Source organism: Dendropsophus ebraccatus, chromosome 3 (assembly GCF_027789765.1).
Source record: "Dendropsophus ebraccatus isolate aDenEbr1 chromosome 3, aDenEbr1.pat, whole genome shotgun sequence".
In the NCBI taxonomy this organism is placed as follows: Eukaryota; Metazoa; Chordata; class Amphibia; order Anura; family Hylidae; genus Dendropsophus; species Dendropsophus ebraccatus.
In genome coordinates, this window is record NC_091456.1 from 142266345 (window position 1) to 142281624 (window position 15280).

General features: G+C 42.3%; 1 protein-coding gene and 1 long non-coding RNA gene across 2 annotated transcripts in view; one reads left to right on the forward strand and one right to left on the reverse strand.

Annotated features, from left to right (window-relative positions):
• LOC138786108 (uncharacterized) overlaps nt 1-15280 on the forward strand; it is a 50179-nt gene that overhangs the window by 8606 nt on the left and 26293 nt on the right. The window lies entirely within an intron of this gene.
• TNPO1 (transportin 1) overlaps nt 11088-15280 on the reverse strand; it is a 56496-nt gene continuing 52303 nt past the window's right edge. The window contains exons 23-24 of the mRNA XM_069962820.1: nt 13210-13353; nt 11088-12837 (exon numbers count right to left, since the gene is read on the reverse strand). Coding sequence (XP_069818921.1) covers nt 13246-13353 — 108 coding nt within the window. The 3' untranslated portion in view covers nt 11088-12837; nt 13210-13245. The remainder of the gene's footprint in view (nt 12838-13209; nt 13354-15280) is intronic.

The following is a 15280-nucleotide window of genomic DNA, read 5'->3' on the forward strand; positions in this document are numbered from 1 at the left end:
CAGTCTGCTGACATTGTGCATCTCAGCTGATCGTTGCCTTTTAACAGTCGCTATTACACCAAGCAATCGGCCGATAATCACTTGCTGTAATAGGGCCTTTAGTCATTAGTGGGCTGGACGCACATACTTTAACAATAAAGTGGGTGGGATGCAAGGAGGATGGGAGCATTGAGGGAGTGGGGGGCACCAGGGCCGTATTATTATTAGTGCGGCGCTAAAAAATTATTCACAGAGTAACACACATTACAAAGTTATACAACTTTGTAATGTATGTTATGTCTGTGAATCGCCCCCTTCCCGTGTCCCCCCCCCCCCCCCGCCCGTGTACCCGGAAGTGTTGGTGCATTATACATTACCTGATCCGCGTCGCGCATGTCCGCGATTGGCTGAGCATAACCGTGCTCAGCCAATTGCGGCTGAGCACAGTTATGACGCGGCGGATGGGGGGCGGCGGCGGCAGTGATTCAGCCGGACGGCCGAAGATGACGTTTGGCACAAGATGGAGGACATGCGCGACACGGATCAGGTAATGTATAATGCACCAACACTTCCGGGTACACGGGTGGGGGTGGTGGGACACGGGAAGGGGGCGATTCACAGACATAACATACATTACAAAGTTGTATAACTTTGTAATGTGTGTTATTCTGTGAATAATTTTTTAGCGCCGCACTACCCCTTTAATAGCTGCTGCTGCCCTAGGCACTAAACCTGAAGACGCCCCATCTTCTCTCACCAATTAGCATCATGATTTTCTAGTTTTTATTGATATCTGATCATTCTTAGGCCACGTTCCCACATTTACTGTACGTCACCACATGCATGACCAGATGTCAGACACTCATGCAGTAACCAATAGGCACATGACTACTTAGGAAGAAATGGGAGCGTGTTCTCACCACAGAATTGGTAGGTAATAACTCCAGACGTGGGATGTACTGGCCGCCACCCACCCCAAACTGCTGGTACCATTCTCTGGTTGTCAGTATGTCATGGCCAGCCGTGGGATTAGCTTTCCACCTGGGGGCGGTATTATGGTTAAAAGAAAGTTTAATTTTGGCAGGCCTAGCTCATTCATACCCTATGCCAGCAAAGCCTCACTCTCCGCCTCCATTCTTTATTGGTGCGCTACCTGGGTTGGATGGAGGCAGGGAGTGAGTGAAGCGCTGCAGGCTTAGGGCACACAAGCTCTAAGCTCCGCACTTCGCAAGAATAGAGATGGTGATGAGTAGAGAACAGTGCAGCAGTGTTGGGAGAGTGGCAGCCGATACAGATTTCATGCCTAAGTGAATCCCAGAAGAATGGTTGTGGTGTGGTCAGTTATCTAATTCATCTTAGAAACACACATTCCAATGGGTTAATATTAGTAATCCGTGTCCACCTCTCACCCGTATCTCTCTCAACCCAAAAGAAAAAATACAATCAAAGCCTTAAAGGGGTATTCCAGGGAAAATCAATAATTTAGCAAAGGAAAGGGTTAACCAAGGTTAACACTTTCCTAATATACTTACCTGTTGTTTTTTGGCCCCCCAAGGAGAGCTCCGGTCCGGTCACGTGATCTTGCAGCTTGTGGCTCGAATCCTCTTCTCCTTCCGGTTCGGTGACGTCACCCAGCCGGCGTCGCTCTCCGTCTCATTAGCAGCAGAGCACTGAACCCTGACTGGCTTGGTAGCGTGTAGCCAATCAGGGTTCAGTGCTCTGCATCCCCACACGCTTCAGAGTGGGGGTCCCCCGAGGCTACAGTAAATTATCAGGGGTCGTCGGGCTCAGTGCCGGTCACCAGTTACATGGGCCGGCACTGCTCTACAGCAGGTGAATGCGGGGTCTAGATCCATCATCACTCCGCAGAACCCCCCCCCGTCAGCGATGCCGACCGAGTCCCGGGAGGGGATGCGGCGGGCGGCATTACTTCATTCATAGCTACCAGACACCCGGCTGCCCACCGCATCCCTTCCCCCCAGGAACTCAGGGTCGGCATCGGTGGGGAAGTAATGTGTATCGGCTGCTGATCCCCCCCGGCCCCCCCTCCCTGTGTCCCTGTCAGAGATCGCTCACCCCCCGGGGCATGCTGCTGGCCCCGATCTCTGCACTGGTCTCAGGCACCTGTACTCAGCTGACAGGCGCTGTGTACGGGGCAAGACAGAAATCTCTCCTGCCTCACTCACACAGAGCCTGTCAGCTGAGTACAGGTGCTTGAGACCAGTGCAGAGATCGGGGCCAGCAGCACGCTCCGGGGGTGAGCAATCTCTGACAGGGACACAGGGAGGAGGGGGGAAGTCCTGCAAAGTAATATGTATTTGCTGCTGATCCCCCCTGGCCCCCCCCCTCCCTCCCTGTGTCCCTGTCAGAGATCGCTCACCCCCGGAGCGTGCTGCTGGCCCCGATCTCAGCACTGGTCTCAGGCACCTGTACTCAGCTGACAGGCTCTGTGTGAGTCAGGAGAGATTTCTTGCTCCGTACACAGCGCCTTTCAGCTGAGTACAGGTGCCTGAGACCAGTGCAGAGATCGGGGCCAGCAGCACGCTCCGGTGGTGGGGGTGAGCGATCTCTGACAGGGACACAGGGAGGGGGGGCCAGGGGGGATCAGCAGCCGATACACATTACTTCCCCACCGATGCCGACCCTGAGTCCCTGGGGGGAGGGGATGCGGCGGGCAGCCGGGTGTCTGGTAGCTATGAATGAAGTAATGCCGCCCGCCGCATCCCCTCCCGGGACTCGGTCGGCATCGCTGACAAGGTGGGGGGGGGGGGGGTTCTGCGGAGTGATGATGGATCTAGACCCCGCATTCACCTGCTGTAGTGCAGTGCCGGCCCATGTAACTGGTGACCGGCACTGAGCCCGACGACCCCTGATAATTTACTGCAGCCTCAGGGGACCCCCACTCTGAAGCGTGGTGGGGATGCAAAGCACTGAGCCCTGATTGGCTACACGCTACCAAGCCAGTCAGGGTTCAGTGCTCTGCTGCTAATGAGACGGAGAGCGACGCCGACCGGGTGACGCCACCGAACCGGAAGGAGAAGAGGATCCGAGCCACAAGATCACATGACCGGACCGGAGATCTCCTTGGGGGGCCAAAAAACAACAGGTAAGTATATTAGGAAAGGGTTAACCTTGGTTAACCCTTTCCTTTGCTAAATTATTGATTTTCCCTGGAATACCCCTTTAAATATATTATTGTATACAAAAGAAACAGAAAAAGGCTCATGCTCACACATGGCTACGCTTCCTCCCGCGAAACGTGCGTAGGGGTAAACGCCATTACACTGCCATGGGTGAGTTATCCTGATTTTATTATAAGTCTTTTTATGTCTAAGAGGTGGTCACAGTTTGGTTTTAATCCTATTTGAGGAGACCTTCCTATACTTCTTATATGAGTCTATATAAAATGTTCTGGTGACTCGATACAAGTTATTTTTAACTTGTACATGATATACTTTTGGCAGTGTGTCTGCAGGACGCCATTGTTGTAATCCTTGAAATATTTGATATATAGTCTTTTAATATGTGCGATTTTTTAAAAATAAATGAAATATTTTTAGCATGATCCTTTTTCTCTGTTTCTTTTGTATACAATCTAATTCATCTTGTCTAATGGCACAATTGCTTTTTCTTTCCTGATGAACCAATTGAAATTTGGCTGCCAAAAATAAGAAAAAAGGAATTTTGTTCTAAAGGCGCATTCAGAGAATACAATATATGAATATGTTATATATAGCAGCCCAGGGTGGCACTATACTGTTACATGTTTATACTCACAGTTCCAGAAGTACTGTAAATGACAGCAGAAGAGCCTTTGGAGTAGCTCTAGTAAATCTGACTGATTTTTTTTTTTGTGTAGATAACGTGCCAGACAATACACTGTGTAGCAGAGTTTTTCTTCCTGGCTCCTAAGTGGTATTTTTTTAATTGTGTAGTGTAATGCTACGTTTACACGGAACGATTATCGGGTGAATTTTCGCGATAACGATCGAATTCGAATGATAATCGTACATGTAATCGTCGTTCGCAAAAAATTTGCCGATCGTTCCGTGTTAAGTCGTTCACTGATTTTACCTACGTGTGAGGTAGGCTTAAGCGATCGCAAAACAAATTTTCTGTACGATATATCATTCCATCTAAACGCTCATCGTTATAAAAAAAAAAAAATTGTTACTTCGAAATCGTTAATCGTACGATCGGGCCAATTATCGCTCCGTGTAAACTTAGCATATGGGTGCGTTTACGCAGACAGATTTATCTGACAGATCTTTGAAGCCAAAACCAAGAACAGACTATAAACAGGGATCAGGTCATAAAGAAAAGACTAGGATCTATCCTTTTCAAATCCATTCCTGGCTTTGGCTTCCAAAATCTGTCAGATAAATCTCTGTGTAAATGCACCCTATGCCTCAAAAGTTAAGATTTCTATGAATTCTCAAACTTTTTTTTTTCCCATTCAGAAAATCTTTAGTACTTTAGTATAGATACATGCATACTGATTCAGTATTCCACGTGTGATTACGCTAGAAGCCCCTAAACATCAACAAAGCTGCTTCAGGTCTGTGTATGGTTACCAGCAAGCTTATTGACAACTCCGATACATGCTTTGATTTCATAAAGTAAAATTAATGTGCACTGGTGGCCTTAGAAAATTCTGTGTGTCCAACAGTGGCTTGCACTTCATGTCTTTCCTCCCTACAAAGAGCTCAGCCCACAGGGGCCAGCCTAACCTGTAGGGGTGCACCTTGTTGTACCAAAAGCAAGACCTAGAAACTTGGTGAAGCCACCTTACAGACCCATCAGAAACAGCACCCAAGGTCTCAGTTTTGACTGTTTTTGTTCTCAACTGTATAAAGATTGAAGGACACCTATATTCACTCTAAAAACAGGAACATTTCAGATTATGACTGTACTGGACACGAGAGGAAGGTTTGTGAGATTTAGTAGCAACATTCCTTACTTTAAAGGGCATAAGCTACTATGAAATATCACTTACTAGCCAGAAACCAAAAATTGTAACCTAGTGCGGCCTAGGGATCCTAAAGCGAGGTATACTCTGACCATTCTTAAATGAGGAACTGGAAGTTGTGCAATATTTAGATTTGTATTTCATAGTAAATCCTAGAATACCAGTAAGCAGAATGTGAGGCAACCATACATCTACCATCCACTGAACACAGTGAAAGTCATAAGATTGAACCTTCGCCAGCAGTGACCTAGCCCAGCACCTCCTCTAACATGCAGCTATGCTATACGCACAATGAACGTGTGGTGTTGGTCGTGTCGGATCACTGCGGACCAGTTTCCATTAACAAAGCGCAGACATTAAAGATAGTGTTTAGAAATTAACAAATTTACAGTAAGTTCGGGTTCCATAAACACGATTGCGCAGCTTTTAAATCCTACAACCTTGAAAAGATGGATGCAGCCCTAAGGCTGTCTGAAAAACATGGACAAGACTGTATCCAGGATTCCCAGGCAGCTCTAGGACTAAATCCATTTCCTCCAGGCTGCAGGATTCAAATGCAGAGCGACTTCGCTTCTCTCTAGTTCCCATATTCGAAACAGCCTTAAAGGGAATCTGCCAGCTGTAATTCATTTTCCAAACTGCTGACACTCTTAGGACAAGGAGACATTTGCTACCTTTCACATATCTGCATGTGCTTCCAGAACGCAGAAAAATACTTTGACACTTCATTCAATATAATAAAAGAGATTTCCTAAGCTTCTGATCTGCTGTAAGCTGGGATATTTCTTCTCTCCCCTCCCGGTTAACCCCTTGACGACCCTGGGCATACAGGTACGTCCAGGATAGTCTACGCCACGGTCCCGGGTGCCGCAGCTATTAGCAGGCACAGTCCAATTGCCGTGCCCGCTAATTAACCTCTTAAGGACGCATGACGTACAGATACGTCATGCGTCCGCAAGAGGTGTTCAGAGCAGGGCTGCACGGCGACCCCGCTCTGAACCGCCGCAACCCCGGGTGCTGTATGTAGCCAGGGACCGCGGCTATTAGCGGGCACGGCGTGCCCGCTAATTCAGTAATCAGATGCAGCTGTCAAAGTTGACAGCTGCATCCGATTACTGTATGCAGCACTTCCCTGGTGTCTAGTGGGGTGGATCGCTCCACCGGGACGTTGTCCCGGAGGAGCGATCCACACGTCTATGCCGGCCGGGTGTCTGCTCCAAAATGGCGCTGATCCAGTCTCGGCACTCGGATGCTTTCGGCTGCTGCAAACGAGTGCCGATCTCATTGCTCTTTGCAGTAAAAGTATGTATAAGTATTAGTAAAAAGCCCCCTCCCCTAATAAAAGTTTGAATCACCCCCCTTTTCCCATGTTTTAAATAAAAGTAAATAAACATACATGTTTGGTATCGCCGCGTGCGTAATGGCCCGATCTATTAATCACATTCCTGATCTCGCACGGTAAACGGTGTAAGCGCCAAAAAATCCCAAAGTGCAAAATTGAGCATTTTTGGTTGCATCAAATCCAAAAAAAAATGTAATAAAAAGCGATCAAAAAGTCGTATATGCGCAATCAAGGTACCGATAGAAAGTAATCATCATGGCTCAAAAAATGACACCTCACACAGCCCCATAGACCAAAGGATAAAAGCGCTATAAGCCTGGGAATAGAGCAATTTTAACGAACATATATTTGTTAACAATGGTTTGAATTTTTTACAAGCCATCAGATAAAATAAAAGTTATACATGTTATATATCGTTGTAATCGTAACGACTTGTGTAACATATATAACAAGTCAGTTTTACCCCAGGGCAAACAGCGTAAAAGCAAATACCCCCCAAATAAAAGAAATGAGGGTTTTTTTTTCAATTGCACCACACATTAAATTTGTTTCTGGTTTCACAGTGTACTCCAAGCAAAAATTCAGCCTGTCATTGCAAAGAACAATTAGTGGCGCAAAAAATAAGGGCTGATGTGGGTTTCTAGGTGAAAAAATGCAACTGCTATGGGCTTTTAAGCACAAAGAGGAAAAAAAACGAAAATGCAAAAATTTAAATTGGCCCAGTCCTCTAAGGGTTAAAAGACACATGGAAGCAGTCGCTAACAGGCTGAGATATGGGAGAGGGGAGTTAGGCTGCATTCACACGTTTCGTGTTTCGCACGGAACACGGACGTGGAATAAATGTAACAGACTTTTCCCCCCGCCCGGGCAGCATCTGGTAATAAGATGCTGGGGGAGCGGGAACTGTACAGATATGCGCCGCATGGCTTTGTCATTACAGCGCAGAGCATATATATCTGTACAGTTCCCCCGCTCCTAGCATCTAATTACAGATGAATGCAGTCTAAGGAGGTGTTACAGCTTGCTGCCTTTCAGAAGCTCGGGAAAGCCTCTGACTCTTCCTACTATAGAATAAAAGCAGCTTTTCTATGCTCTGGATGCACAGCTGGATAAATAAAAAGGTACCATGTGTCTCATTATCCTAACAACTATCTAACAGTATCAGCTGTCTTCCCTGAGGTCAGGACATTAATATAAAGGTTACCTAAGCAACAGAACCCAATAAAGCTTTAAAAAGGCGTGTCTGGTTAACAGTGTCCTAATGGGTCACAAACATTTAGAACATCTTATAAATAAAACAATAGCACAATGTACTTAAACAACTTTATTAACACAGCCAAGCAGTGATTAACATTCACATCTATTATCACATCATACAAATGTAAATACAAAATTACTACAGTACAATATATATATTCTCTGCATGATCCAAAATATTTGGTGGCCCCAAAAACGTTTAAAATTCAGCAGCTTATCAAAAACTAAAACCATAACTTTTTTTTATTTTTATTTAAAGTGTAGTTCAATAAGCAGAGGCAAACTTGAGAAATATCGCTTAATTTATTAGACCGGAGGTAAGAAACTTGTGGCTCTCCAAATATTGAACTTCATCTTCAAGTAAGCCCTGTCAACGCTGGACTGCTCAGCTACTGAACTCGTCCAAAGTCCAATGTTTGAGAGCCACAGGTTAGACGAGCCTGTATTAGACTGCAAGAGGATATAAGTGAGAACGTTAACATCTTCCAGGGTAAGGAAACAATCAGATATAAAGCTCTTATTAAGTTATGCACTCAACCTAAGTTGCCAGCAGAAAGATGCAACCATATTATGTGCCCTAGCTAAACGGATTGTGGAAGTGCCATTCCCTTTCTTTATGTATGTGCATATTGCTTTAGAAAAATAGAACTTTGATTGTTTTTTCACATGGCTGTTTGAACTGTTCTTATAGTCACAGTGTTACGATTAGACTAGTGATGGCTATCTATTCCAAACATAGTGCTTTTAAAGTAGCCCCTAAGGAGAGTGGTCCTCATATTTGTCCTCTGGATCCTGAGAAAGACTAGGTTTCGAGAGAGGGCAATAAAACATTCTTTTATTCTTAAATTACTCACATTCATTAAACGGCGCGGAAAAAATATATCCCTCCAGCAGGCACCTGGACGATGCTTCAGAACCACTTGTTTTCAGAGAAGTACATATAGAAGATTAATGGCTACTTAAAGTCCCTTACAAATGGTGGTCAGGCACTTGATCAAGTACCCATGGGTTATTGTTAAAAGTATGGATCAAGATGGGTTTCAATAATATTCCTGGGAAAGCTTAATTAAGGGGTATTCTGGGGACAAAAACAAACAAACAAAAAAAAACTAAGAGCTATACTTCTCTTTCCTGCTCCCCCACCGATGTCACAAAGCCCCAGTCCTATGTTCATGGTCAGCCAATCAGTGGCCGCGGCAGCTAAGTGGGCAGACTCCAAACACAGGAGGGGCTGTGCAACAGAACAGAGTCACCCCTTTAAGGTGACGTCTAATCACACTTTCATCCTGACACTTGGCGATTCCCCATAAGAAATGTGACAGACAGAATATTCACACCTAGAATACATCCATGTTAAATGGGTAGTCAACAAAGCACAAGATGTTTAGTCAAACTTGCTCCATGTATGGACACGTTTTCCCACAAGACGTTTGGAAAGAACAAAAAGTGAAAGGACTTTCTAAAATGGCAGTGGTGAATGATATGAACACCACACAAATGAACCAACACACTTCTCATGCACACTCTCTTCCATTTACAGCTTTCCCTCTTATAAGCCTTTTTCATGAAGAGTTTCTAAGTGATGGGGTGTCAACAGTAAACAAAATTTAAAATTTTTTTTCAAATACTAAAAAGAGAAAGATTTCTTGGAACCGACACATATTGAATTCTCACATTGATTGTAGTTTAATAACACTTACCGTCCCCTTCCCACAGCTCTCTGTGTAGCAGCGCATATTTAGATATTCACCACGAACCTAACCAACGCCAGACATTAAAAACTTTAGTGACCAAGCATTGTCACTATTACGTCAGAAACCAGCAGCTATCCTAATCTTTTAATTGAACAAACATGTTGGTTTGACATTCACGGCAGCTTTGTTAAACACATTTGAAAAAATGTCACACTTAAAAAAATATATATATTGTGAAAGTAAATCCTATGATGGACCAAAGAGTGTGGGGGCAGGGGCAGAAAATAACATGAAATCCCTTAATTTATTATCTTTTCCACCAAACTAGTTTTTAAGTGACCCAGAGGTAAATTCATTAGAGCGAGTGACCATATCATTTACGTGGATAAAGGAGAGTATGCATTCTGTTACCAACTTAGGTTGACGGGCAGTTTGATTACGGTTAGAGTCCTTCTAAATAGGGAAGCTCAAACAGGAAAGAAGGTAGATATAAAAACAGTAAACACAGACCTCCTGAGGTTCCTACAACATAAAAATATTCAAGTAGAGAATCTACATCACATAGCAGCGGCTATTTCTGTAGTTTAGCACTCTAACAGCACTTTATTCAGTGTGAGAGACAGACATTGTAAGCCGTGCTTTTAGCATGCCAAGAGGCAGAAACACTGGAATGTAACAAGACAAAGACCCACAATTCTATAAACATTCCATTGACATTCAAAAACTGTCAAGACTAGACCACAATAGTAAGACGCTTTATATATCCCATGATGCAAGAATCAAGGAACTATTGATGATAAACTTAAAAAAGGCAACCCTGTCTCCTGTGACCATTAAAGCGGATAGATAGTCATTACAGTGTCATAAAAATGGCTTTTTGTGAGATTAATTTGAAAGAAAAAACACCAAAAATTTCAATGACGAGACCCGTCTTTGCCCTTACAAAAAAATGTTTTTGTTTTTTTTTTGCATTTGAATGGTTTTATTTTCATCATCATTCATTCTGAGATTTCCAGGAGACAAGATAATTTTATAGTAACACAAGATTTCACTGCTGCTGACCTGTATATTTTACTTTACTTAAAAAAAATAATAATTCTGTACCATGCAAACCTATTTTCCCCTTAAATGCTGCTTCTAAAGCAAATGATTCACAACATGAAATCTTTCATGTGAAGTAAAATTTTTTATTTGAGTTAAACTAAGTGCAGTCCTTTCTGACCGGCCGCTAGATTGCAAACTAACTCAAACTATTTGAAAACATATTTGCCTTCATTGCTTTACCATAGCCCCAAATTTTTTTTTTTTTACATCTTTTTCACCTAAATTTTTGGTATTATATATAAATAAGGGGGTCCTCCATTTTTATGCAGCAGCATTATGTACTTCCTTGGATTGCTCGTCTACATCACTTTGTACATTTTAAGACCTTTTGTCTCCTGTAACCATGTAAAGGTTTAGTGCAATAGTTCTCTCAATTATTCAACAAATAAAATAAAACCATGCAAATCAGGGAATTTCCTTTTTTTTTTTTGCTTTACAAAATTGATTACAAATGCTAAAATTTGCAAAACAAAAATTGAACAGATATAGAAAAAAATGGTTATGGCTTAACATTGATTGCAAGCTTAAGAAAACTTCTCTAAGAAAATGGAGAGAGTGTATGTATAGCTCTGACCTGCAGAGCTACAATTGTCTTTAAGGAGATTTCTTTATCATCATGGGATACCACTGAGGCAATCTGCATTAATAAAGACTTGCACTTTGACATGGACACCTTTCGAGAAGAGTGCCAGTTAAGTTTTCACATTCACAGTACGTAAGAAAATACACATGAAAAGAAAAATAAAAGGTTAAATTAATAAAGGGTTTATTCACAGGAATACAAGTGAAGAAAAGCAACAAAAAAAGCTGAACAAAATGAAATGGGGAGAAAATAAAAAAATAAAGAAAGGGGGGGGGACAAAAACCCATCTTTCATTCTGATGCTTTATAAATTTGCACCCCAATGTATCTGCTTAGGGCACAAAGGGCCACCAACATGCGCCAATAGAGAGCAGACACCCTGCTTCTAGGAACTAAATGGTATATGATCATGCTTTAAAAATAAAAATAAAGAGGTAAAGGATTTAAGTGAAAATCACTAGTGAATTATAGTAATTACCTTGATGTCTACAGTTTTCATAATGCGCCAGCTAACACATATGCATCCCTTTTGACTGATCTTACTCCACAGAACTTGTAGTAATCACTAGTATTTAACCATGCAAAAAGCACACCACACTGACAGCACAGAGGCAGCAAGGTTTTCCACAAGTAGATCAGTTTCCACATTGTGATACACGACAATTTTTTGTTTCCCGAATTATCAGATGCTGTAGATTTCATAGTTTTGTTGTTTGTTTGTTTTTTTTTTGTTTTTTAAAGACCTCTTTCCATCAGACAGGCTTGCGATACAGTGTGGCAGGCCCTATTGATAGGTTAAGGGCTAAGGTTTAACCGTACTCTGCAGCACTTAAAATGTAGATATCCTTAAATTATATCTTAGAAACCTAAAAACAGACAATGCATAATTCACCTGTAAACAAAACAAAAAAAAATCTGGCGCATATGGGTATGTGTTGGCCTATCTTAATGTGTGATACAAGCATGCTACTTAACTCACTAAAATTTATTATTTTTAACCACTATAAAGAATCCTGGACTGCAGACCCCCCCTAAACAAGGAAAATCCTCATGACACTGCACACTAAGGTGCAAAGCACTTCACAATCTCCAAATCAGAACAAAATGCCTTGGTATAGATTTTGCTTTTTCTTCTTTTTTTTGCTGCCAAAAACCCTACAAATTAACATTCAGCAAAGGAGTGACTCTTAAAAAAATATATACTTATATTAAAGATTCATAGTAAACTAAAAATAAGGAGTTTTTTTCTCTCTTTTTTTTTACTAGTTACTCCAACTCCTGAAAGGAAAATAAATAATCATAAAAAAAAAAATACTAAATTTGGCATTTTGGTGGATGTCAATTTATGAAGATCTTATGTCACAGGCATCTGAAGTGCAATTGCAATGACCTGCACTTAACACACATAGCAAGCTGTGTTTAACTTCGCCAACTTCATCTAGTTATGTCTTCATTAACATGCAAACACAGAACTCCCAGTGACTGGGATAGTTAGGCAACCCTTTGCTTTAAAATAGATGCAATTTACTGCTATAACCCCATTCTGAAGATTTCCTCTGGTGTGCAAAAATTAAGTTTCCTCTTACTCCACCCCCTCTAGTCCAATTTTAAAGGTACTTGTTAAAGTACAATTCCCCGTATACCAGAATGTGCTGTTTGGCGATTAGAATTTACTTCTTCACATCCAGTGCAGAATTGTTAAGGAGACATGTTTCCACCAACATAGGCTCCAGACGTTTAAACGTTTCCCGACATCGACTTAATACAGTGACGGCAACACCTCCCTCCCGCCCCTCCCAGTAGGCTTTGGGATTGTACTGTGTTCCCTACTGGTTTGCCCTTCCCCCCTACAATAGGGTAGCTTTTCCCTGGGTGCAGAGGCTCCCCCGCTGTCTCCCAGACTGAAGGACCTATAGGAAACAAAGAAACATCAGATTAACCGTGTGACTTAATTAAAAGTATAACACACTACCAATTCAACAAGTGTCCGCATGACGGCAGTGTACAGCATAAATCCACAAGTGAATGTGCAGCACCAAGGAACGGTCACAGAGGCAGGCTGGGCCTGAAGCTTTTATTGTTTTCAATGTGAACTTTTAGATTTTAACTGCGTGAAAAAGTAGTGATGTCCCATTTCTGTGCGGGTCCCGGTTCCCATTATAGTCAACAGACGCAGGGTTAAGGTGACACCACAGTTTTTGACATGGAAATAAGCACAGTATCGGCTTTAAAAACCTCAGTTATTTTGTAAATGTGCCGATATATATTTCTCTGATACTTACCCCTAACGTTGAGACTGCAGCTAGAGCACATCTAGGTTAAACTCCATAGTAAGCTGCAAGACGTTCTTTAAGGGGAGGCGGAAACTGATCAGAGAAGCGTCTCCAATTTTCTTCCCCTACTTGGTTTTTAAATCCATGAAGAATCTACAAAGATGATGTTTAGTTAGGATAATGGAAAACTGGCAGAGGTTTCTATAGCCATGGTATAATAGTATAATAAGTTTATGTACACTTAATTTGTTACCTAAACTTTCCTAGTCAGGGGTGCAAACCAAGTTACTAAACTGGCAAATGGCCTTGTTTAAGGGAAATCATCAGAATGAACATGCAGCCCGATCTGACAGTCATACTTAAAATGATAGATTAAACAGACGGATCGTTCTATGGGAAAAGATTATTCATTTAAATAAAAAAAATAATAATTATATATATATGGGTGTGGGTGTGTGTATGATTGAATTTTTTTAAATCTTTAATATCTTTAATCTTTAAATCTTAAATATCTTTAATCTTTCATATACAGTAGTACCTCTGCTTTCGAACTTAATTGGTTCAGGAAGGCAGTTTGAGAACTGAGCAGTCTGAGAACCAAGCAATGTCTTCCCTTAGGAAATAATGTAATTTAATGTGTATAACTGGTTCCAGCACCCACCAATAATTAACCCCTTAAGGACAGAGCCAATTTCGATTTTTGCGTTTTAGTTTTTTTCCTCCTTGTGCTTAAAAGCCCATAGCACTTGCATTTTTCCACCTAGAGATCCACATGAGCCCTTATTTTTTGCGTCACTAATTGTACTTTGCAATGACAGGCTGAATTTTTGCATAAAGTACACTGCGAAACCAGAAAAAAATTCAAAGTGTGGTGAAATTGAAAAAAAAAAAAAAAGCATTTTGTTTATTTGGGGGAAATGTGTTTTTACGCCATTCGCCCTGGGGTAAAACTGACTTGTTATATATGTTCCTCAAGTCGTTACGATTAAAATGATATGTAACACGTATAACTTATATTGTATCTGATGGCTTGTAAAAAATTTAAACCATTGTCAACAAATATACGTCACTTAAAATCGCTCCATTCCCAGGCTTATAGCGCTTTTATCCTTTGGTCTATGGGGCTGTGTCAGGTGTAATTTTTTGCGCCATGATGTGTTCTTTCTATCGGTACCTTGATTGCGCATATGCGACTTTTTGATCGCTTTTTATTACAATTTTTCTGGATTTGATGCGACCAAAAATGCGCAATTTTGCACTTTGGGATTTTTTTGCGCTGACGCCATTTACCGTGCGAGATCAGGAATGTGATTAATTAATAGTTCGGGCGATTACGCACGCGGTGATAGCAAACATGTTTGTTTATTTATTTACTTTTATTTATAACCTGGGAAAAGGGGGGTGATTCAGACTTTTATTAGGGGAGGGGGCTTTTTACTATTAACAACAGTTTTTTTTTTTTTTTACTTTAACACTTATACTAGAAGCCCCCCTAGGGGACTTCTAGTATAAGTGCTTTGATCTCTCATAGAGATCTCTGCAGCATAGATATGCTGCAGAGATCCATGAGATAGGCACTCGTTTACTTCCGGCTGCTGCAGCCGGAAGTAAACGAGTGCCGAGCCGGGGACGGCGCCATCTTGGAGCGGTCCCCGGCCGGCTTCAGAAACGGAGATCGCTCCTCCGGGATAACATCCCGGGGGAGCGATCTCCGCCACTAGACACCAGGGAACAGCTGAATCCGGTAATCGGATGCAGCTGTCATGTTTGACAGCTGCATCTGATTACTGTATTAGCGGGCACGGCGATCGGACCGTGCCGGCTAATACCTACGGTCCCGGGCTACATGCGGCACCCGGGACCACCGCGGTTCAGAGCGGGGTCGCCGCGCGGCCCCGCTCTGAACGTCCTTACCGGCATCAGGGCGTAAATATACGCCCGATGTCGTTAAGGGGTTAAAGGTGAAAATTTTTATTAAAAAGTATTGTATTGCCCCCCAAAAGTTATACAAATCACCAATATACAGTTATTTTGGGAAATGCTTATAAAGTGCTTTTTTCCCTGCACTTACTACTGCAGA